General features: G+C 53.4%; 1 protein-coding gene and 1 long non-coding RNA gene across 3 annotated transcripts; one reads left to right on the forward strand and one right to left on the reverse strand.

Annotated features, from left to right (window-relative positions):
* The first annotated feature begins 670 nt into the window (after positions 1–670).
* AGAP2 (ArfGAP with GTPase domain, ankyrin repeat and PH domain 2) lies at positions 671–16,542 on the forward strand. 2 transcript variants are annotated; one of them, XM_031675730.2, is made up of 18 exons: positions 671–934; positions 7,467–7,525; positions 8,126–8,213; positions 8,416–8,501; positions 8,649–8,796; positions 9,787–9,921; positions 10,227–10,336; positions 10,766–10,924; positions 11,086–11,172; positions 11,254–11,358; positions 11,759–11,921; positions 12,105–12,224; positions 12,946–13,074; positions 14,269–14,417; positions 14,518–14,608; positions 14,742–14,964; positions 15,090–15,345; positions 15,528–16,542. In XM_031675730.2, exons 1-18 carry the CDS (start codon positions 775–777, stop codon positions 15,768–15,770), a joined length of 2,511 nt encoding a protein of 836 aa, XP_031531590.2. In that variant the 5' UTR covers positions 671–774; the 3' UTR covers positions 15,771–16,542. The 2 variants fall into 2 exon arrangements, with proteins under 2 accessions (XP_031531590.2, XP_072828613.1); XM_072972512.1 differs by lacking the exon at positions 671–934 and adding an exon at positions 4,480–5,790.
* LOC140700030 (uncharacterized) lies at positions 14,011–16,014 on the reverse strand. Its single transcript, XR_012078237.1, has 2 exons — positions 15,856–16,014; positions 14,011–15,336 (listed from the first exon to the last, which is right to left on the reverse strand). It is a non-coding gene; the product is annotated as an uncharacterized lncRNA (long non-coding RNA).
* Positions 16,543–24,283: the final 7,741 nt, after the last annotated feature.

Genomic DNA, 24,283 nt, shown 5'->3' on the forward strand with positions numbered 1-24,283 from the left:
AGAATAGGGATAAAAATACTGCCCCTTTGGGCCTGTCATGAAGATGATGTACATGAAAATATGTTGTAAACTATTAAGTGTTATAGACAAGTTAATTATTATGAAAGCAATTGAACATGGAGCATGGTGGTTTTATCTAGTTATAGGTTACTGTCTTCTATAACCTGTTCTCCCTGTAACTACTTGACCCTTTTAAGCAGGAGGCAGTTACAGTGGGTTAGCCAACCAAAGGAGGGTTACCTTGCAAGGCGTAAGTATGCAAGCTCTTTGGATACACAGAGTGGGTGGTGAGTACAACTAAGCTGGAATGCAGGATGTTAAAGGTGCCAGACCAAGTGTGTATGGATTCCTGTGAGAGTTTGAGACTGAACATAAACCTTGGTAGGTCACCAAGAGTTTAGGATTGCACCTGGGACCAGACATGCCACGTTCTCCCAGCAGCAACACCCATCTTAATTAGCCACCTCCCATGGGAGGCCCTAGGATGCTTGTTAAGGTATCTCCATCCACCTGTCTGGGGAATCGTAGCAGGGGCAGGCTGGCAGAGCCGATAAGCCAACGCTAGAGGGGGTGGGTGGTGCAGGAGGTAGTGCTGACCCAGGCTGTGGGTTTGAAACTCACCAGTCAGGAAGTGAAGTCGACAGACGGAAGGGCGGGCAGGGGCGGGGAGTTCTGGGGCACAGCAGAAGGGGCCTTTTGGCATTTGGGGGCTGCAGGGACATGGGCCTCGGGACCAGAGGTTGCTGTTAGCCCAGCGGGACAAGTCTGGGCAACATGCATGCCCAGAGGCAGTTGGCTGTAGCTGCAGTGAGAGCAGAAGTCAGACGACATGAGGTGGCCAGGCGGGCTCTAAGCCGCCTCAGGAAGCTGGCAGAGAGGGTGAGCGACTCTGAACTTCGGGACAGCATTCAGGCCTCACTGGAAGTCGTACAAGGTAAGATAAGGGTTAGCTCCCAACTTGGGTGTATTGGGGACCAGCAAGGACATAGACGGGCTTGCTGGTCATACATCACTTTCCAATCAGCCACTTTCTAGTCTCCAAGATGGAGCTGGGAATCTGGGGAAGAATACAGTTGGAAAGGATGGAAACAGACATGGGAGGTGTCATTCTTCCTCTTTCCCCAACTCTGATCCTTCTCTTTTCTCAGGGGATCAAAATACAGGTCATTGCTGAGCTGACCTTGGCAATGGAGAAGTGGGTGAGCATGGGGAGAGCAGGCCATGGCAGACCCATGGTAGTCTTGGACCCTGCTTGGAAAGTCCAGGGTGGGAAGAAGTCTAGGGCAGGAGGTTCTGGGACTGGATAATGTGGTCATTCCTAGGACCCATGAAGGATCAGTGACCTCTTGTTCTCCAGCTGTAGAGAGAAAACACACAACACACACACACACACACACCCCACATTGAAATACACCACGCAAAGAATCTCAGGCTCCCAGGGACACACCAACACTCAACACATCATGCTCTGTGCAGCCAAAGTGCAGAGAAGTCCCCAGAATTCTTCTCGGCCTCCTTTTGTCCCCGTGCTCCTGTTCCTGTCTTCCCCCACACACACACCTTCCGCTCTACCTCCTTAGTGCCATTAGAGCAAGTGATGACAACACAGGGAGGAAGTGCTGCCATGGCAACACCATCCGCCACATCCTCCTACCCACCCCTGCCTTCAGTCTTGTGGTGGGGCCCTGGCAGAAACAGCTTCTCTCTATCCACAAGGCCCCACCACTAAGGAACTGGTGGAGCTGGAGGTCTTCTCCAGTCTGCTCTCATCTCATTTGCCTCTGAGGCTACAAACAGCTATAAAAGCTGGCTACTTTGTTCAGGAAAGGTGTCTGGGAGAAACACATCCTCCATCATATCCTGGTCTCTTCCAGCCTCTCCATTCTTAGTTGCCTACCTGGGGGTGGGGGTGGGGCAAGAAGGCAAGAGACCATTCTTTTCATCAAGGATACCTCCTGATGGCAGAGGCCATCAGAGCATAACTTGAAGAAGGAAGAGTTTAGCTCAGGTTCCTAAGGGAAGAGCCTGATCCCTTCCTATTGCCCTTCTGTGACTGGTGCCCCTCTCATCTCCCGCCCCCCACCCTTTGTCAGGAACTACAGCTGATACTTTCCCTGCAGTCTTAGCGGCTGGAACTGCAGACCTGGGGGAGTGGCCCCATGAGGCCTCCCAGAGAGGAACTCCAAGCCCCACCTCTGTAGGGGGAAAAAAAGAGGGGGTAGGAGAGAAGTTCAGGCCAGGTAGAGGAATTCAGTTTAGCTCTGGAGAGGAGCAAGTGAGGAGGGGTGGAGGCTGAGCTCTCTGAAAAGACTACTCTTCATAAGTGATTTGTTCTACTCCTTCCCTAAGAGTCAGCATTCTGTTCCCATTGAACATAAAGGAAAACTGAGGCCACCAAAGGAAGAAAGGAAAATTAAGAAACAACAAATCGTCACCCTCTCTTTTGGAAAAGGTTGCTGAAGGGTCTCCTGTTCTGGGGATGGTGTCATCCTACTGCTGAGGGGGGGCGGTAGGAGGGGTGCAGCACTGGGGAGGGCTGCTGACCTCCAGACAGGACTGCGTAGGGATTGGGTACGGGTCTTAGGGAGAACAAACGGCATCCAGCATCCTGGTACCACCCCCCTTACCCCCTGCCAGGCGGAGCACGCTGCCGCCGGCTCCTGCCTCCGAGAGCCGCCCACGACAGCACTTATTATAGTCTCCGCTGCGTCAGGAGGGTGGAACGCCAAATTAGGGGAACGCTGAGACTCCCCGAGTGCCGGGGAGGGGTCTCCAAGTCTGAGGGGAGGCCTCCTCCAACTCCCGCCCCGCAGCGGTTGGTCTCAGTCTCTGCTCCTCATTGCCCTAACCCCTTCAACCTTCGCCTGGGCTGGAGGACAGTTAGCCTTCAACTCCAGGGTCTCTACAGAGGTGGAGGACACAGAGCAGACGTTTCCCGTTCTCTCTGTCTATCTCCTTTTTAACCTTCTAAAAGAGCCCCACCCCAAAAGCCTCAGGAGACTGAATGGAAACCAGAAGAGGCCTGTTAGCGCTGCCTCAGCTGAGAGGGTCTTTATATTCGGGGAGCTAAATACCCCACACGTGGGTAATCAGGTGTGAAGGTGATGCCTTCTTTAACCCCAAATCCCATGGCAGGTGCCCCCACCCACCATACCCACCGATCCTCCTCTCTGCTTATCCCCGCTGTTTCCGAGGCACTCTTGGAGCTACGGTTGCTATGGAGACAGGATGCATTTTGGTATGGGGGGGAGTGGCGTCAATCTGTAGACGTATTCCTTCTCCTTCTACCCCGAGCTGGAACATTTTGATTCACTTTTCGGCCTGGGCTCCTCGACCTTGCAGATCTCTCCCCTCCTGAAGCACCCCCCTCCTTTCACCCACCCTGCTAAGTTCCATATTTGTCCCCATCCCCAGGGAACACTTTCCAAGTTCACTTTGGGACAGTTAGGCTCAAGTCGAGGCCGGGTCAATCTGTTGCGTGTGGAGGGTGGAGGTGGTCGAAGGGGCTGGGTCTTGGGGAAAGAAACTACGTGAGAGTACTTGGAAGAAACAAGGGGTCCTGGGAAAGGGATTTCAGGGCTCCCCACTTTCTCACGTCAGCTTCCCCAGGATTGGCAGTAAACCCGTGTTTGCTCCGTTTTCGCTCAGGACTGTCCACCCATAAACCGATTTTTACTCTTGTCCCTAAATGCCACACCTAACAGTAGATCTCCCTAACCGTGGTGTGCCAGGGGAAGGGGCTAGAGTTTTGGAGGAGGTGAGTCCAAGTTCCAAGAAATCCAGCCCAGGATTTGGGAGGGAAATCCAGTCCTGGATTTTGCACCGCCTTCGCAGACAGCCGTGCTGGTGGAGAGAAGGTGGGGGGGAGGTAGGGTGGGGGGGCGGGGGGCCGCCTCCTCCTCACTGTGAGGGGAGCGCCCGGACACAGCGCGCATCCGGACCGAGCCGAGCCCTGGCGAGCCCCCGGACCCTGCTCCCGGATCTCACGCCCCTCCCCTCCCAGACCCCAGACCCGTGGGCTCCCATCCCCTCTGGCTTCCCTCCTTCCTCCCCCACCGGCGCCTGTATCTCCATCCCCAGCATCCTCCTGGCGCCCCAGCGAATCCCCCGCACGACCAGCTCCATTAGCTTCCTACCTTCCTAAAGACCCCCCTCTCCGACCCCTATCCGCAGCCCCTGTCCCTTGAGTCCCCATTCCCCGCCCCTGCCTCCCCCGCACCAGTTCTTCTCCCTTAGCTTCGGGTTCCTCTTTTCTGCCCCCTTTTCCTCCCTCTCCCCTATTTGCCCCCACTACAGTCCTCCCCGCCCTCCCCCGCCCATCTCAGCGCTCCTACCCAGGCCGGGGTGCAGGGTCCGGAGCGCCTCCCTGGAGCAGCACCAAGGTCCCAGGGCTCCAACGGGGTGGGGGCGCAGGGCGGGGAGCATGGGGAGGGGGCGCCCCGTGTGATGGGAGGGGGGCGCAAGCGGAGGCGGCGGAGGCGGCGGCGACAGCGGAGCCGGGCCGGGGGCTCAGCGGGGTCCGGGGGCTGGGGGCAGCGAGCAGGGCGGCCCCATGGCCGGGCCCCCCTGAGGCAGTCCGGGGGAGTCCCCTCCCCTCCCCAGCTCGGGGGTCTCGGGGCCCCATGAGCCGGGGCGCGGGCGCGCTTCAGCGCCGGACAACGACCTACCTCATCTCGCTGACCCTGGTCAAGCTCGAGTCGGTGCCTCCGCCGCCGCCTTCTCCGTCTGCGGCCGCAGCCAGCGCCCCAGGGACCAGAGGTGCGGAGACCGGGGATCCTGGCAGCCCCCGAGGCGCGGAGGAGCCGGGCAAGAAGCGGCACGAGCGTCTCTTCCACCGGCAGGATGCGCTGTGGATCAGCACGAGCAGCGCGGGCGCCGGGGGCGCGGAGCCCCCCGCCCTGTCCCCGGCTCCGGCCAGTCCGGCCCGCCCCGTCTCTCCCGCTCCCGGCCGCCGCCTCTCCCTTTGGGCCGCCCCTCCGGGGCCCCCTCTCTCCGGGGGGCTGAGTCCAGACCCCAAGCCTGGGGGCGTCCCCACCTCCTCCCGGCGCCCCCTGCTCAGCAGCCCGAGCTGGGGGGGCCCGGAACCCGAAGGCCGGGCGGGCGGCGGCGTCCCCGGCTCGTCCTCCCCGCACCCCGGCACTGCCAGCCGGAGGCTCAAGGTGGCTCCTCCTCCGCCGGCTCCCAAGCCTTGCAAGACCGTGACCACGAGTGGCGCCAAAGCCGGCGGGGGCAAGGGCGCCGGTAGCCGCTTGTCATGGCCGGAAAGCGAGGGCAAGCCCAGGGTCAAGGTGTCAAAGAGCAGCGCGGGGACTGGAGCTTCTGCCGCTGCCGCTGCTGCCACAGCCGCCGCCGGGGGAGGGGGAGCGGCAGCCACGACCTCTGGCGGGGTCGGGGCTGGGCCTGGAGCCCGAGGGAAGCTGTCCCCTCGGAAAGGCAAGAGTAAGACCTTGGACAACAGTGACTTGCACCCAGGACCGCCTGCCGGCTCTCCTCCTCCGCTAACAGTCCCAGCAACCCTGGCTCCAGCCGCTGCTGTCACCGCCACCTCCGGGCTGCCCACTGGGCCTGCACCTCCAATCACTCTGGAGCCTCCAGCTCCGGGGCTGAAGCGGGGCCGGGAGGGGGGCCGAGCATCCACTCGAGATCGCAAGATGCTCAAGTTTATCAGCGGCATCTTTACCAAGAGCACAGGGGGGCCTCCTGGCTCCGGGCCTCCTCCTGGACCCCCGGTCCTGTCTTCTGGCAGTGGGTCCAGGGAGCTGCTGGGTGCAGAGCTCCGCGCCTCCCCTAGTGAGTAGGACCAGGGTCTGAGAAAGGGGAGGGGAGGGTACCTGGAATGCTCAGCTTGGGATAGGGGAGCTGTGTGCAGGATAGAATTAGAGAAGCTTCTTTCTTGGGTGGGCCAATGAACTAGGCTCCCTCTTCCTCCAAGGATTGGGGCAAAGGATCAGAAGTCTTGGTGTCAGTAAATAGACATTGTGCGACATAAGAGATGACTTGATTTCAGAGGCACTCAGAAAGCCTCAGAGCTTTCTGGAGAAATAATGCCCTTGGTCAGAGTGACTGTAGGAAATTGCTCCCAGAGAAGCCCCAGACCCCTCTTCCAACCTCAGCTGGACTCTGGGAGCATGAAACAGGACTTTGCCTTGCCCAGAGGAACACTGAAGGTGAAAGGGATAAGGAAGCCTCAATTTCTCTTGAGCACTTGTGATCGGTGGCATGAGAGTGACCTTGCAGGCAGTTTCTCGCCAGGGACAGGTCTTCCCCTGAACTGAGAGCAGGCTAGTGAGGCAACACGGAGGGGCTGTGTTTCTTTCCATGTGGTGAAGGCGGACTGGGCCCAACAGGAGTGCGTGGGGGCTGGAACGTGCTGAATACTTGAATGTGAAGTGAGAGGGGGCGGATAGGAAGCCTCACTTCCCCCACCGCCCACCCCGGCCCCAGTGCGGCATTGAAACCCCCAGGCGGCTGACCAGGAGTGACTGGGGGGGGGGGCGGAATTGCAGCAAAGGCAATTCTTACCCCTGGAGACTTGGGAGGGGGTATGGAGAAAGTAGTGTTTTTTTCCGGGGGATGTCTTTATTTATTATTTATTTTCTGGAAGAGAGAGCCGAGGGACTCTTGGTTGGGCTCACACTCCTGGGAGAGGAGGCGGGTCCAGGAGCAGGGGCGGCCCCCAGGGTTTGGCTCTGGAGCGGGTGGGAGCAGATGGCTCCGGATCCCAGAGTTCCCGCCGCAGCTGCGGCGCCCCGGGAACGTCCGGCCGGTGTCAGGCGCGGGGGATGGACCCGGCGGCGGGCGGAAAGAGCATCCTTCCCTCTCCCGCCCCCCTATCCTTCCCCAGGCTTGTGGCTTCTCTCGGCCAGGGAATGAAGCCCTTCCCCACAGTTCTTTTGGAGGGTGCTTATGGGAAGGGTATGGGAGAGAGAGGCATAAAAAAATCCAAGCTCCATTCCTCAGGCTGTGGGGAGGGGTCACGGCCACTATGCCTTTGACCTTGAATAGAGGGAAGGATATCCCTCACCTCAGTTTCTCACCTGTGAAATGGAGATTGAGGAAGACCCACTCCCTTCTTTGTCCCAGCCACTCTTCTTGGGATCTGCCCTGGGAATCAGGCCAGTGGGGAGGAACCTTCTATTCTCCTTCCAGAGGGAAGAACCTGCCACTGTTAGAGCCCTGGTCCCCCGGTCTGGGGCAGGGACCTACGTTTTGGGATGTGCTTTAAGGGAGATGCCAACTGAAGTATTTTTGTCTTGCTGGCTCTGTTGCTAAGCAACCACTGAGCGGCAGCAACAACTGTGGGAAGAGCAGCTAGGATGGGAGGCCTGGGGACCACTCTCCAACCTAGCCTTTCCACGCAGCTCTCCAGCCCAGGCAAGGCAGCTGCAAAAGGAGGAGAGGTAGTTGAGGGTTGGAGCCCTTCTGGGCCTGGAGCAGCTCTTCTTCTGACTCTCTTCCCATTACAGAGGCTGTGGTCAATAGCCAAGAATGGACATTGAGCCGCTCCATTCCTGAACTACGCCTGGTATGTACCCAGTCCCCTCGTCTGTGTGAAGGCTGACCTCCTACCCACTGCACACTCAGCTCTCTCCCCTTCACCTCTTCCCTTTCTCTCTCTGTCAGAATGGGCAACAGTTTTCCAGGTCTGAGATTCTACCTTCATAGCACCTTCCCGGGACTTGATACATCCTCACAAGTTTGTCTTCTCTAGTGTCCCTTTTCCTGCTTGTCCATGGTCTCTTCCAGGCTTCTCCTCATTTCTAACATCTCCCCATTAGCCCTTCATGTTCTGTTGCCTAGAATTGGGTAAAACTTTTCCCTAGAGTTCTGACATGCCCCCCACCACACATACATCTAGTATGTTTCCTAAATAACACAACACCGAAAAATGGAACTGAATTGCTCACATTCTTCAGATTGTGGGCCACTTCAGGATTATTTTTTTTTACCACATTTATGGCCTGATCCTCCTGAATGCTCTCTCCTGACTGTCATCCAGGCCGTGTAGGGCCCTGCTTGGATGACTTAACATTGTCAGTCCCTTTGAGTTCTCTGGAGGGTCCAGATCGAAGCATCCTACCTCCCCTTAATTCCCACAATCTCTGCTCTACAACCTTTTCCTCAGGGTGTGCTGGGTGATGCCAGGAGTGGGAAGTCATCGCTCATCCATCGATTCCTGACCGGTTCATACCAGGTGCTGGAGAAGACAGAGAGTGAGTTCTCAGGAGCCATAAAAGCTAAGGATTGGGGTCAGGGATCTGGGATCAAGGACTAGGCAGTGTGATCAATGGCCATGCAGGTATGGAGGCCAGAGGGAAGGATGAGGCCACAATAGCTAAAGTACAAGGAGCAAGGGGAGGTTTCCTAACCTGTGATCTCTGACCTCCTACCACTTCCAACTCTTCTGGTGGACAGGTGAGCAACACAAGAAAGAAATGTTGGTGGATGGACAGACTCATCTAGTATTGATCCGAGAGGAAGCTGGAGCGCCTGATGCCAAGGTGAGGGGTGAGATGATAGGGTAGGCAGGCGGGCTGGGGTCAGTACTGGCCAAAGGAGAGGGCTCTGGTTTCCCAGGTCTCCCTGGTTATAGCATCCAGAGGAGTGGACTTGTCTGACTGTCCATTTGCTCCCTCACCCTCCGCAAGTTCTCAGGCTGGGCAGATGCTGTGATCTTGGTCTTCAGCCTGGAGGATGAGAACAGTTTCCAAGCTGTGAGCCGTCTCCATGGGCAGCTGAGCTCCCTTCGCGGGGAGGGACGAGGAGGCCTGGCCCTGGCGCTGGTGGGAACACAAGGTAAGGAGGGGCTGGGGAAGCCATGTTTTCAGGGGAGTGGTGCTGGGTGCTGCCCAGCCTAGGTGAGAGCTTGGTAAGGTGTAGACACGGCCTCTTGGGTTTCAGCAGCCTTTTAGAAGAAGACTGATTTCCGAATAAGGGAGTCATTAAACCAAACTTCCCACAGTCTGCGAGAGAAAAGGGGATTCTCCAGGAAGAAAAGGAGAGTACAGTAGCAATTTTCATTCCTCTGAGATGTCATCTACCGGGTGTTCACACACAGCCCCTCCTTGCCATTTCCCGATGCCACCACCATGGGAAACGCAGAAAATCTCAGGCCCTAGTGTGGATAGAAAGCCTTTCGCAGCTTCCCCCTGCTCCAGCAGGGTGAGGCCAACACCTTTCAAAGGAACTTACTTGAAAACAAAGAGAAAACATGAATGAAATGATGGAGAAAATGGGGGTCACTAGGCCCTCTTTTCCACCGGAGCCAGGAAAAGCTTCTCCAGTGCCTGCCTGCACGCAGCTGGCAGGACTTTCTGTCTGGATGCCCATCCTGCAGGTGCCTGCCTCCACCTGTCGCTGGCCTCCTGGTTTCTTGCTGCAGATGAACAGTCCACCTGTTACCCATGGACATTCAGCCTCTTCTTAGTTTATGTGCCAGGTGTCCTCCCACTCAGTTTGGGGTTCATTATTTGCAGGGCAGAGTGATTGTCACTGGTGATTCTCCACCATTTCAGACCTTAGCAGGAAGCTTTGTTCACCTCTGAAGTATGCTTTGAAGACACACACACACAGCTCACCTAGTACTCGCGCGGCAGCTGGGCACGTGAGCTGGGCCCCGCGTTCACAAAAGCCTCACACACTCCCGCTCCAGCGGGTCGCAGGACAGATGCTCTCACACACTGTCCCGCGTGGGCCCAGCCTGAGCCTGGAGCCCGAGGGAGAGGAAAGCAGCAGAGTGGGGACGGGACCCCCCTGTCCAATCCTGCTCCTCTCTTGTCCCCTCAGACAGGATCAGTGCTTCCTCCCCTCGGGTTGTGGGCGACGCTCGTGCCAGGGCTCTGTGTGCCGATATGAAGCGCTGCAGCTACTATGAGACTTGTGCCACCTATGGGCTCAACGTGGACCGGGTCTTCCAGGAGGGTGAGTGTGGTGGTTCCCTGAGTATGTGGGAGTCAGGGAGCTGAGGACAGGCTTTTCTCTGTGCGTGACAGGAAATTAGCCTGCGTGGGAGGGAGGAGGGATCAGGAAGGTCAGAGAAGGTTTGCTTAATAACCACAAGGTCCTTTTGGCAGGAGGAGCTGGCAAGGCCACAGGTGGCATGAAGTCCACAGTGACAAGGAAGTAGGGGCCTATGTTACCTCCTAGGGATTTCTCAGAGCTGGGCATTAAAGGGTGCTCTTGAGTATCTGCTCTGCTCACCCCTCCTTCCCCTTCCCCTCCCTCAGTGGCCCAGAAGGTGGTGACCTTGCGCAAACAGCAACAGCTTCTGGCTGCCTGCAAGTCCCTCCCCAGCTCCCCAAGCCACTCAGCTGCCTCCACTCCTGTAGCTGGGCAGGTGAGTTGGGGTTTCAGAGTCCACTGCGGGGGACAGGTAGGAATCAGAGGAGGGGCTGGGGATCCAAGGACAGGTACAGAGAACCCTAGGGGGTTGGGGGTGGGGGCAGATGGAAATAGCAGTGACACCATTTGTAGAAAGTGCATTGGACTAGAAATCAACCAGGTTTAAAACACCATTTGCAGTGTCCTTGAGTGACTCACCTAAAGCTCCCAAGGTTGTCAGGAAAATTGTATGGCATAATACTTGTGAAGTCAACCTTTGCAAAATCTAAAGCACTGTGACAACGCTAGTGAGGAGTTTTATTATTGCTAGTACAAACAAATCGTGATGAGATGAAGGAATGTCTCAAATTCCATATCACTAGGTCGAACTAGCTTGGTAGGGTGGGAGCATCTCAGCTGTTCTGACGCCTCCATCCACCGGCAGGCTAGTAACGGGGGACACACTAGCGACTACTCTTCTTCCCTCCCATCCTCACCCAATGTTGGTCACCGGGAGCTCCGAGCCGAGGCAGCTGCAGTGGCTGGATTGAGCACTCCGGGGTCCCTGCACCGGGCAGCCAAGCGTAGGACCAGCCTTTTTGCGGTATTGGACATTGTGACCACCATCTGCTTGTTCCCTGTTACCTGCCCATCTTCCCTGGCCCCTAGACCTCTTTGTCAGGCCCTTCTTCATCTGTTTTCCCTGTCCCATCCACCAGCATATCCCTCCATCCACCCTCTAACTGATGCTGATAATTATTCCAGAATCGTCGGGGCAGTGACTCTGAGAAGCGGAGCTTGGACAGTCGGGGAGAGACAACGGGGAGTGGACGAGCCATTCCCATCAAACAGGTGGGTGGACCGGGGGCCAAGGGCAGGCTGGGGGTACCTGGTCTTACTGTTTTTTCCCACATGTCTCTTTCCATTCTCCAGAGCTTCCTACTAAAGCGAAGTGGCAACTCCTTGAACAAAGAATGGAAAAAGAAATATGTGACCCTCTCCAGTAATGGCTTCCTCCTCTACCACCCCAGCATTAACGTGAGTGGCAGAGACTGGCTGGGCCACACTGGCTCTTCCAGTCTGTGCCTCTGACAAACACTAACAGTGTTTCTGGGAAGTGCTAGTCTTATTCTCTTCAGTTTAGCAAACATCTGTTAGGCACCTACCACGTGCCCATGCTGGAGATAGGAATGTGAATACATCTCCTGAGGATTTACAGTCTAGTGGGAAAGAATGGAGGAAAGACCTCCACCTGGCCTGCCATCCAGGGATGCTTTCTGGAGGAGACAGTGCTGGGCCCAGTCTGTTGGCTCATCCCAACCCAGTCAACTCCCAGGGCCCCCTCTCCAGTCCTTCTCTAGCCTCTATTGTTCAGTGCTTCCCAGCACCACTGAGCACCCTAACCTTCCCTACACTCTCAACCCTTATACTCCTGCAGGATTACATCCACAGTACCCACGGCAAGGAGATGGACTTGCTACGAACAACAGTCAAAGTTCCTGGCAAGCGGCCTCCACGGGCCATCTCTGCTTTTGGTCCCTCAGCCAGCATCAATGGGCTGGTCAAGGACATGAGCACTGTCCAGATGGGGGAAGGCACTGGTGAGTGAGGCTGATGACAAAGGGGCAGGAGAGGGGCCAGGGCTGGGATAAAGGAGGGGTATAAGGGAAGTTGGGGCTAGGACCAGTTAAGCAGGAAGATGGGTGATAAAGAGGGACCACATAAGGAATGGGGCCCAGAGACTGAGTGGCTCACTGAGGATTTATCTTCTTCCCCTCTGACAGAAGCCACCACTCCCACCCCAAGCCCAAGCCCCAGCCCCAGTTCCCTGCAGCCACCACCAGACCAGACATCTAAGCACCTGCTGAAGCCAGACCGGAATTTGGCCCGAGCCCTCAGTACTGGTCAGTGAGGATCCACCCTCTGTCCACTGTCTTCCAGATCCAGATGGGGTGTGGTGGGAAATGAAACTTGGGTGGGAGATTCAAGGTTGGACTCAGTGCATGAGTGGACACCCTGAGCATCAGCTGGGTGCCAGGCACCAAGCTGTGTTTAGCATAATGGTTAAGACAAGTGGGTTCTAGAGCTAAGCTGCCTGAACTTAAATCCTGGCTTGCCACTTGGGCAAGTTACTTGACCTCTCCATGCCTCAGTTTTCTCATCTGTAAAACAGAGATAATAGTTTCTACCTCAGAGGGTTGCTTTGAGGCTTAAACTGAGAACATTGTCCAGCACAGAGTCAGCCATCAATGTTTGGAATGTTTGGAAATATGTACTTTTTGAAAAAAGCAAGTAACATTGTAACGAGTGATCCTCACAACAACCTTGTCAGGTCAAGATTATTATCCCCATTTTAGGGATGAAGAAACTGAGGCTCAGAAGATTAAGTGACTTGCTCAAGGTCTCAAGGCCAGTAAGTGGCAGAGCCAGGATCTGAGAGCAGGTCTGACTCTAAACCACTCATCTGCCCTCCTCCCCAGGAATGATCAAGGGGGACCACCTAGAGAGGGTTGGCTGAGGAGGGGGACCCTAAAATGCCAAAGCTAGTTCAGGGGAGACAGGCTTTGGAGAAATAAGGAAATCTGTGGAGGGGACACCTGAGACAGCTGTGTCCCCCTCCCCAAGACTGTACCCCATCTGGAGACCTGAGCCCACTGAGTCGAGAACCCCCTCCTTCTCCCATGGTGAAGAAGCAGAGGAGGAAAAAGTTGACAACACCGTCTAAGACTGAAGGCTCAGCTGGGCAGGCTGAAGGTGAGGCCCTGGTGGGCAGTTCCACTCCTACCCTGGACCCTCACCCCCAACTCCAGATCCCTGGCCTCACTCCTGCAGGAGGAGGAAAAGTGCCTGAGCTGAGTGCTTGACTATCATTATCACTCCGCACAAAATTTAGCCCCTGTGCTTCCTCCCATCTCCTCGCCAATGCCTTTTACCCCAGTAGTCCCCAGCCCCTGTTCTCAGTGACCTCCGTAAGTCTGTAGCTCCTGCTCCCTCTCCTAATGACTCTCCAGTTCCTGTTCCTGCCCTCAACTCTGCTTACCACCCCCAGCTCCTGCATCCAGAATGCCCATGACCCCCAGGGACTCAGCCCCTGGCCTCAATGTCCCCTGCTGACTCTTCAGCTACTGGGCTCTGACCACTCAGCCTTTGTTCCCAATAACTTGCTGTGATTGCCAAGCTCCCCCAACAGCCTTTGACTACAGTGTTTCCCATTCCCTTCCCAGTGACTCTCCCCAGACCCTTGAGACTTCTGAACTCCAGCGACCCCTCACCCCAGGCCTGTTAACTCCTCCTGTCCCCTTTCCCCATGTTCAGTCAGATCCTGACCATCCCTTCCCCTCCCAGAGATCCGGCTCCTCACCGGTCATGATAACTGGCGCCCACTGCCCCTGTTCTCTGCCGGGTGCTCAGACCCAGGTTCCAGATCTGCCTACTCTCATGGCTCTTGGCTTCCGCTCTACTCTGCTCTGGGGCCACTGACTTTAGTTCTGCTTTCTCTCCCCATCTGTCTGTCCTGCTTTGTCTCTGGCACTCTCTGTCACTTTCTCTCTCCATCTCTCCATCTCTCCACCTGCCTCTCCTTTTTCTCCTTTCTTGGTCTCTTTCTCTGTTCTGCTCTCCATTCTATCTCTATCTCCTTCGCTTCGGGAAACCAGCCAAGCGCAAAATGTGGAAACTAAAATCCTTTGGTAGTTTAAGAAATATTTATAAAGCAGGTAACAAGCGGGGGAGCTGGGTGGGGCGCTCAGCTGGGGTGCAGAGGGGTGGGGGTTCCCCTGCCTTCCCCTGCATGTGCTCGGGCTTCCTGCTCTCCCCCACCCTCTGCTTTCCCAACCCCTCTGCCCCACTCCCGGGGGCTTGGGATGGATTCCAGGGAGGAATGGTTTGGGAAAGGCAGCTACTGTTTGAATTCTGTCCCTCATGACCCCATCCCATCCCCCCACCCAGAGGAAAACTTCGAGTTCCTGATCGTGTCCAGCACTGGTCAGACGTGGCACTTTGAGGCAGCCAGTTTTGAGGAGCGGGACGCCTGGGTTCAGGCTATCGAAAGTCAAATCCTAGCCAGCCTGCAATGCTGTGAGAGCAGCAAGGTCAAGGTAATGGGTCGGGGGTGGGCAGAGAGCAGAGGTGAGTGTCTGAGTAGTCCGGAGAAGGGCTCACAGGGAGAGTCAATACTAATCCCAACCATTTCTGCAGCTGCGCACAGACAGCCAAAGCGAAGCCGTGGCCATCCAGGCGATCCGGAACGCCAAGGGGAACTCTATCTGCGTGGACTGCGGGGCCCCCAGTGAGCGCAAGGGGGCAGTGGAGGGGCCCGGGAGGGAGCGTGGTTCGCTGGAGTTGGTGAATGCTGGGGCGCCCGTGCTGCTGGGTTGCCCATGCTGCTAGGCCAGGAGCTGACCCCTGCACTTCGTCCCCAGATCCCACGTGGGCCAGCCTGAATCTGGGCGCACTCATCTGCATCGAGTGTTCTGGTATTCACCGGAACCTGGGCACACACCTGTCCCGCGTTCGCTCGCTCGACTTGGACGACTGGCCGCGGGAGCTGACCCTGGTGCTGACAGCCATTGGCAACGACATGGCCAATAGCGTGTGGGAGAGCGACACGCGGGGCCGCGCCAAACCTACGCGGGACTCTTCGCGGTACGCGTGAAGGGGAAGAGGGGTGGGCTTAGGCTGTGCGGCTTCCGAGAGGATTCCCTGGGTGGGGAGCTGAGGTCCTGGATGGGGGTCCTTAGAGCCCTTCCGGTTGATCCCTGGTCCTGCAGGGAGGAGCGCGAGTCATGGATTCGCGCCAAGTACGAGCAGCTGCTGTTCCTGGCGCCGCTGGGCACTCCCGAGGAGCCGCTGGGCCTTCAGCTGTGGGCCGCGGTGCAGGCCCAGGACGTGGCAGCCGTTCTCCTGCTTCTGGCCCATGCGCGACACGGGCCGCTGGACACCAGCGTAGAGGACCCGCAGCTTCGCTCCCCACTTCATCTGGCGGCCGAGCTCGCCCACGTCGTCATCACGCAACTGCTGCTGTGGGTACGTGAGAGGGGGATGGTAAAGGGGCCTCCGAGGACTCCGTCTAGTCCGGGAAACAGCCAGGCGCGGAGGAGCCCGAGATCCCCAAAGGGACGCCGGAGGTGGGCCGGACGACCCCGGGGAACCTGCGGGCGAGGGCAGGGCCGGGGACGTACGGTTACGCGGCTGTCTCCGCCCTCTAGTACGGCGCCGACGTTTCCGCCCGCGACGCGCAGGGCCGCACCGCGCTGTTCTACGCCCGCCAGGCTGGAAGCCAGCTGTGCGCAGACATCCTTCTCCAGCATGGCTGCCCGGGTGAGGGCGGCAGCACAGCCACCACCCCCAGCGCGGCCACCACCCCCAGCATTACCGCCACGCCCAGCCCCCGCCGCCGGAGCAGCGCCGCCAGCGTGGGCCGCGCCGACGCCCCTGTCGCGCTGGTATAGTTGCGCCGCGGGAAAGACACCCCCACCCCACACGGGCCGGGCACGACCACACCGGGTGGACCGCTGGACAGATGCACCCACTCACCTCTCCAATCCGCACCCCGCCCCACCGGAGCACTTCTTCCCCCCACGAGGGCACAGCCCCCACGCCTCCCGGAAGACACAAACTCACTTCCCTCTCCCCAACGAGGCATGGAGACCCCAGCTCGACACGCCCCCTCTCCACCGTTTCCACACTCGGATTGCTCTGGGTCTACCCAATGAGTGTTTCCGGGCGGGGACACCCCCACCGCAGTTCCTGCTTCTGGCCGTTTGGGTGTGCTCGCTCGCGCCCCCTAGGGGCGGGGGGAGGACATTGTCCTGCTTGTGCTCGACAATCCCACGGCAGGAGCATTTACCCAGGCTGGCTCCTGGGGCGACGCCATGCCACAGGGAGGAATTAGTACGTGGGAGGGCTAGCTCTGGGTCTTGGGGCCAATAAGGGGGACCCTACCCCTTCCATGCTAATCTCACTGCCCAGTGAAGGGGGAAGGGCAGCGAGGGGCAGGACCCCTGCTGCCCATGGGGGTAGGGGGTCCCCAACCCTTTCCGTGAAAGGGACCATGAGGAGTGGAAATCAGGACGTCCCCCTACATCCACCCATGGATGGAAGCTAAAGGGTCGGGGGAGCCAAAAGCCTGGATCCCTCCTCATTACTATCTTGGGAGGGAGAAGGGAAGGAGCAGGAGCCGGCTAAGAGGACTGGGGAGGGGCCTTGTAATTTATTGCTTTGTTCCCCTACAAGGGGGCGGGGGGCGGGCAGGGGCTTGGGGAGGGCGGTTCAGGGTAGGGGAAGCCAGGGGTGGGCAGGGGGTGGGGTGGGGTGGGGGTGCTCTCGGGTTGTGAGTGTCTGTGACCGTGACTGCGTACCTGTGACTGTGCAGCGCCCGTGGTGATCTGGGGTAGGGGGCACCCCTGCAATGGGACCCCTCCCCCACTGTTCTTCCTGTCCAGCCCCTCCCTTCCGCTGGAGCAGCTCAAGACTCATCCTTCAACCCCCTGATCCCTCCCAGCCAGGTTAAGAAGGAGGATATGAGGTGGTTGGGAGGGTTTCCAGGCCCCCGTCTCATCCCTAGAAAGGATATGGTGGGGTGGATTTACCTGGCCCAGCCCCATCCTCCTCAACCAACCCAGACCTTGGGCCTTCTGTGTCAGTTGTTTCCGGTCTTTTTTTTTTTTTTCTGGCTAAATATTTTGCAAAGGACCAGGTAACTGGGGAGAGGTGAAGGGTGGGGGTAGGGGGGCAATACCCCCCCTCATCTCCTCCAAGGCAGGTGGTGTGACTCTTCTTCAACAGCAATTAAAGAGGAAGTGATTTTGTCTAGGGGGTGAGCTGCTGGTCTGTTCTTGAAGAGGCGGGTCAGGGAATGGCCTTGGTCAATGTGGGGAACTGGAGGTGGGAGAGGGCCAGGGACGGTGCCTCCCACTGGGGCTGATGGCAGGACAGTATCCAGGGATGTGAAGATGGTAGGTCAGATACTCCATCATGTACAACAGTTCTGGGTTCATTTAGTGGAAGGAGACAGGCAGGTCAGAACCACAGTGGGGACCCAAGGAGCAGAGAAGTCACTGACTTCCAGGATGACTCCTATTCTGGGAAGGAGTTGGAGTGTGGGGCTTAGAGGAAGAGGGGAGGGGAGGGGCCTGCTTGGAGTAAGTGGTGTAGCTTCAGTTAAGAGCAGGAACTTTGGAGTCAGATCTGATTTCGAAACCAGCTAGGCGGTGTTGGGCAGGTTACCTTGGGTACGTCTGTTTATTTGTAATCTGAACAGTATCTGTTCAGAGGTCACCTGGTAAGGGCTCTCGCATCAGCCCTGGAGGGCTGCCCCAGGCCAGCCTGCTCACTTTGAGCACCTAGTACCAGAAGTAGATCTTACACTACTCTCCTGGCCTGGAGGGAAGGTCTGGCTGCAGAGGTCCCTGGTGTCACAAACTCCATGCCCAGCTGACGCAGACAGCTGAAAGCGTTTGACCTGGCAGAGGGGCCAAGTGGGGTGGTGTTGGGCCAGCAGCCTGTGCAGGGTGGGCAAAGCCACATACATATTGTTAGCCACCTTGACAAACCAGTTTATGGCCCATTGTCTCCTGGTAGAGTTAGTTCTGGCCCTCTGCACCCCTCAGCCCCAAAAAGGATATTCAGTGAAGGTGCACCACTGAGCTGACAAGCTGTGGTTGCAGGAATGGGCCCAGGTCCCACTCACATGGGAGGCCCTGGTTCTCCAGGGTCCTAGGCTGGGTGACCACCTAACACAGCGGTCTGACCCAGAAAAAGGTGGATTCAGGGGTGCAGGTGCAGATGCAGGTGTGTGGTCTGGGAAGGCAAAGCTAGAGGAAAGGAGAGAAGTAGCAAAGAAGACTCAACTGGAAGACCCCACCACCTCTCCTCCCTTTCATCGGAGACCCTGGGCTCTCCTCCTCCATCCCCACTTTCCTTCTTGGTGGCAAAAGCTCACTGCCTTCCTCAGAAGCTCGAGAGTGTGAGAGGCTGTGGGGAGGAAACAAGGACCCTGGAGAGAGTGAAATAACCATAGGGAATCACGGGCCAGTGGGAAGTGCCTTTCAGTTCCCACCAGTGAAAGGTGGTCAAGGTGTCAGGACCCCCACGTCAAATCCCAGCGCTCAGTACTCCAGTGGCTTCTTTTCCTCATGTGCTGCATCTTGGCCTGTGGGAAATATAAAGGGTGGTTGTGGATGGGCTGACAGGACACTGAGCCCTCCAGGCTGGCAGAAGAGGACTCTGAAGGGGACTTCCTGGGGGCTGAAGGAGAGCTGCTGCCCCTTAACGTCCACGCCACCTTCTCAGCTGCCCTTGGGGTCCTCACCTGGATTCCCGCTGCCGTCTGCCATCCCCCGCTTCCTTACCCGCTCCTGGTCACCATCTGCCACACACCCTGCTCCCTGCCTTTTGTTTGCCTTAGCACAGCTGGGACAGAACAACCTTCTCCATGGGAGTTGTACCAGAAGCCAAAGTAAAGTAAAAATGAATTTATTATTGAAAGTACAAAATGATTAAATCTAGTGAGGTTTCTAGAAATTCGTTTTCCTTTTTTTCTTTTTAAAAATTTTTTATTGAAGTATAGTTGATTTACAGTGTTGTTTTTCTGGTATACAGGATAGTGATTCAGTTATACATATAAATATATTCTTTTTCATTATGGTTTATTACAGGATATTGAATATAGTTCCCTGTGCTATATACAGTAGTACCTTGTTAATTATCTATTTTATATATAATAATTTGAATCTGCTAGTCCCAAACTCTTAATTTATCTCTCCCCCACCGCCTTTCCCCTTTGGTAACCAGAAGTTTGTTTTCTTATGTCTGTGAGTCTGTCTGTTTTGTAAATAAGTTCATTTGTATCATTTTTTAGATTCCACATATAAGTGATACTATATATTTGTCTTTGTCTGACTTACTTCACTTAGTATGATAATCTGTATGCCCACTCATGTTGCTGCAGATGGCATTGTTTCATTCTATTTTATGGCTGAGTAATATTCCGTTGTGTGTGTGTGTGTATATGTGTGTGTGTATATATACATACGTACACATATATACACACCACAACTTCTTTATCCAATCATCTGTCAGTGGACATTTCAGCTGCTTCTGTGTCTTGGCTGTTGTGAATAGTGCTGCTGTATGAACACCGGGGTGCTTGTATCTTTTCAAATTAGAGTTTTCTCTGGATATATGCCCAGGAGTGGGATTGCTGGGTCATATGGCAACTCTATTTTTAGTTTTTTAAGGAATCTCCATCCTGTTTTCCATAGTGGCTGCACCAATTTCTACCAGCAGTGTAGGAGGGTTCCCTTTTCGCCATATCTACTCCAGCATTTATTATTTGTGGACTTTTTCATGATGGCCATTCTGACCAGTGTGAGGTGATACCTCATTGTACTTCTGATTTGCATTTTTCTGATAATTAGTGATATTGAGCATCATTTTGTATGCCATCTGTGTCTTCTTTGGAGAAATGTCTATTTAGGTCTTCTGCCCATTTTTTGATTGGATTGTTTGGTTTTTTTGTTATTGAGTTGTATGAGCTGTTTATATTCTGGAGATTAAGCCCTTGTCAGTCACATTATTTGTAAATATTTCCTCCCAGCCTGGTTTATTGTTTCCTTTGCTGTGCAAAAGCTTGTAATTTTAATTAGGTCCCATTTGTTTATTTCTGCTTTTATTTCTATTGGCTTGGGAGACTGACCTAGGAAAACATTGCTGTGACTTATGTCAGAGAATGTTTTGCCTATGTTCTCTTCTAGGAATTCTGTGGTGTCCTGTCTTATGTTTGTTTAAGCCATTTGAGTTTATTTTTTTGTATGGTGAGAGGGGGTGCTCTAACTTCATTGATTTACATGCAACTGTCCAGCTTTCCCAACACCCCTTCCTGAAGAGACTGTCTTTTCCCCATTGTATATTCTTGCCTCCTTTGTTGAAGATTAATTGACTGTAGGTGTGTAGGTTTATTTCTGGGCTCTCTATTCTGTTGCATTGATCCATATGTCTGTTTTTGTGCCAATACCATGCTGTTTTAATAACTGTAGCTTTGCAGTATTGTCTGAAGTCTGGGAGGGGTATGCCTCCAGCTTCATTCTTTTTCCTTAGTATTGTTTTGGCAATTTTGGGTCTTTTGTGATTCCATATAAATTTTAGGATTGTTTGTTTTAGTTCCTTGAAAACTGTCCTAAGTACTTTGATAGGGATCGCATTAAATCTGTGGATTGCTTTGAGTAGTATGGCCATTTTAACAATGTTAATTCTTCATGGAATATCTTTCCATTTCTTTGAATCATTTTCAGTTTCTTTTATCAGTGTTTTATTGTTCTCTGTGTACAAGTCTTTCACTTCCTTGGTCAAGTTTATTCCTAAGTATTTTAATTTTTTGATGCAACTTTAAAAAGGATTTTTAAAACTATCACTTTCTGATATTTCATTGTTAATGTAAAGAAATGTAACAGATTTCTGTATGTTAATTTTATATCCTGCTAACTGTGCTGAATTTGTTAATCAGCTTTAGTGGTTTTTGTGTGGAGTCTTCAGGGTTTTCTATATAAACTATCATGTCATATACGTATAATGACAATTTTACCCCTTCCCTTCCAATTTGGATACTTGTATGTGTGGGGGGGAGGGAGGTAATTAGTTTTATTTATTTATTTAAAGTGGTGGTATTGGGGATTTAACCCAGGACCTCATCCATGCTAAGCATGCCCTCTACCACTAAGCTATATCCTTTTATTTCTATTTCTTGCCTGAATGCAGTGGCTAGGACTTCCAATACTATGTTGAATAGAAGTGATGAGAGTGGGCATCCTTGTCTTGTTCCAGATTTTAGCAGGAAGACTTTCAACTTTTCACCGTTGAGTATTATGTTGGCTGTGGGTTTGTTGTAAATAGCTTTATTATGGTGAGATATGTTCCCTCTATACCCACTTTGGTAAGAGCTTTTATCATGAATGGATGTTGAATTTTATCAAATGCTTTTTCTGCATCTATTGAGATGTGGTTTTTGTCTTTTGTTGATGTGGCGTATCGCATTGGTTGATTTGCATATGTTTAACTATCCTTGACCTGGCGATAAATCCAACTTGACTTTGGTGTATGATCTTTTTTTTATGTGTTGTTGGTTTGCTAATGTTTTGCTGAGAATTGTTGCATCCGTATTCATCAAAGATATTGATCTGCACTTTTTGGGGGGAATAATATCTGTCTGGTTTTGGTACCAAGGTGATGGTGGCTTCATAGAATGAGTTTGGGAGCATTCCGTCCTCTTCAATCTTTTGGAAGAGTTTGAGAAGGATAAGTATGAGTTTTTGTTGTTTTTTTTTTTTTAATGTATGTTTGGTAGAACTCCCCAGTGAAGCCATATGGTCCTGGACTTTTGTTTGCAGGGAGGTTTTTTTTGTTTGTTTTTTGTTTTTTTAATTTCAGATTCTATTTCATTTCTATTAGTAATTGGTCTGTTCAAATTATTTCTTCTTGATTCGGTTTTGGTGGGCTATATGTTTCTAGAAACGTGTCTATTTCTTTTAGGTTGTCCAATTTGTTGGTATTTAATTGTTTATAGTGTTTTCTTATGCTTTTTCATATTTCTATGATACTGGTTGTTATTTCTCATTTCTTATTTTATTTGGGTCCTGTCTTTTTATTTCTTGGGGAGCCTGGCCAGAGGTTGTCAATGGTTTTTCCCTTTCAAGGAACCAGTTCTTGGTTTTCCTGATTTTTTTTTTAAATTAAAAAAATCTTTTATTTATTTCCTCTCTGATCTTTATTATTTCCTTCCTTCTGCTGACTTTACATTTTGTTTGTTCTTTTTCTAATTCTTTTAGGTGGTAGGTTGGGTTGATTATTTGAGATTTTTCTTGTTTTTTGAGGAACGCCTGTATTGCTATGAACTTCCCCTAAGGATTGCTTTTGCTGCATCCCATAGATTTTGTATGGTTGTGTTTTCATTGTCATTTGTCTCAAGGTATTTTGAAATTTCATCTTTGATTTTACCATTGCCACACCGGTTTTTAGTAGTATTTTGTTTAGTCTCCATGTAGTTGTTTTTTTCTCATTTCTCTTGACATGATTGATTTCTAGCTGCATGCCATTGTGATTAGAAAAGACGCCTGAAATAATTTTTTTTTTGGTTTTGTTGTGATTACTAGATTCTTCTTCTGAAATAATTTCTATCCTCTTAAATTGCTGAGGTTTGTTTTTGTCCTAGCACATGGTCTATCCTAGGGAATGTTCCACATGCACTTAAGAAGAAAGTGTATTCTGGATTGGTTTTTGGGTTTTTTTTTGATGTAATGTCTTAAAAATATCAATCAAGTCTAACTGTAGAATTCCATTTCTGATAATACTCTATTCCTATCAAATCAAAGATAACCCTCCTATCCCAGCCTCTCGCCACTCTCTCATTCTTAAAGATTCTACTGTAGCTTCTGATCAGCTCGGGGGAATCCTTCTATAGTGCTTGCCTCCAAGCACCATCTTGTCTCTTCAGAACTCAACAGATGGTTTATTTCGTTATTGATCACTTCCTGTGGGCCAGACACTTTGCTAAGAGCACAACACATTATATCTCATTCAGTCCTCACAACCACCTTTGGCCAGTACAATCATCCATATTTACCATGAGCAAATAGCACTTGAAAAGTTAAATAACTTGTTCAAGGCCCCACTAATAGTAAGTGGAAGAGTGAGGATTTGAACCCAGCATTCTGACTGCAGCTGGACTTGAGGCAGTGTCTTAGATCCCTCCCTTCAACGTACACACATGGATCTGGGGAAGCAGGGTTTTATAAGCCTACCCTTTTGCATTTGTAAATAATATAAACATAATATGCTCATTAAGTACATGAGCACTTTCAGTAGGAAGAGGGTCAGCCTTATACAACTTCCTTTAACAACAATTGAATCCCTCTTTCCACTTTAGGAGACCTGGGAGTTCCATGCCTTCTAGAGATCCCTTATCTCATGAGTCAGCGGACTCTTCAGCAGAAATGCTGCACACCTCAGAGATTTGGAGCAAGAGGGGGAGGTGGACAACCCCGATTTGCATTTGGCAATGAGGACGAGGTGGAGACACCTTCCCGTGCCCACCTGCCCTTGGCATACTAGGAACTGGCCTGGGTGGGCGGCAGCCCTCTCTCTGGGCATGGCGAGGGGCAGAGGTCTTTCTGGGGAAATGCTGAAGTGGTGTGGCTGGTGGGCGCAGGGATGGCGTCTGCAGCACGCTGCAGGGAGAGAGCTTGGCAGGAGGACCGCTGTGGTGGGGTAACGCCGTGTGTACTGTGTAGCTTTGGGGATATAAAGGGGGAGAAGAGAAGGAACAGAAATGGACAAATGAGGAAAAGGAAGGACCCCGGTACCACAAGCGTTTCAGTCCTGGCCAGGCCAGCAGGCTTCGCTTCACTGTCCTAGTCTCATACTGCGTCCCCCACCCCCACGGGTGCGGCCCGGACTGTGGAGCACAGAATGGGATCAGAGTGCCCTCTATCCAGAGAACACCAAGCCTCCTCCCTACCTGAGCCCCAACCCCACCCACCCTCCTAAAAGAAAAAAAGGATTGATGGTTTGATGGTCCAGTTCTTTATTTAGAAACCTGATTCTTCCAAGAACATGGATGGTGGCTGGGTCTGTAACCTACCCTTTTCATGGGACTGTGTCAGAGGTGGTGGGCAACTTTCTTCCCATTTTCTCAGCAACAGAGGGAAGGTGCCTCAACTCAGAAGATGTAGGGAACAGCATGGGAAGGCAATGGGGCAGGACAGTCAAAGCCAATCCGAGGGGACGGGGAAGGAGAGTGCGAAAAGCAGTGGGGTGGGGGCCTGCTGAACTGCCCGGCTCTCCTTGCTCCCCAGCTCTACTCCACTCCAAAATGCTCACGATGCTCTAGGTGGCGAGGGGAAAGGAACCCACAAGTTGGGGGACTGGGGACAACAACAGGGGAAGCCAGGGAGGGAGGGAAGCAGGTGTG

This window comes from Vicugna pacos, chromosome 12, assembly GCF_048564905.1.
Source record: "Vicugna pacos chromosome 12, VicPac4, whole genome shotgun sequence".
NCBI lineage: Eukaryota > Metazoa > Chordata > Mammalia > Artiodactyla > Camelidae > Vicugna > Vicugna pacos.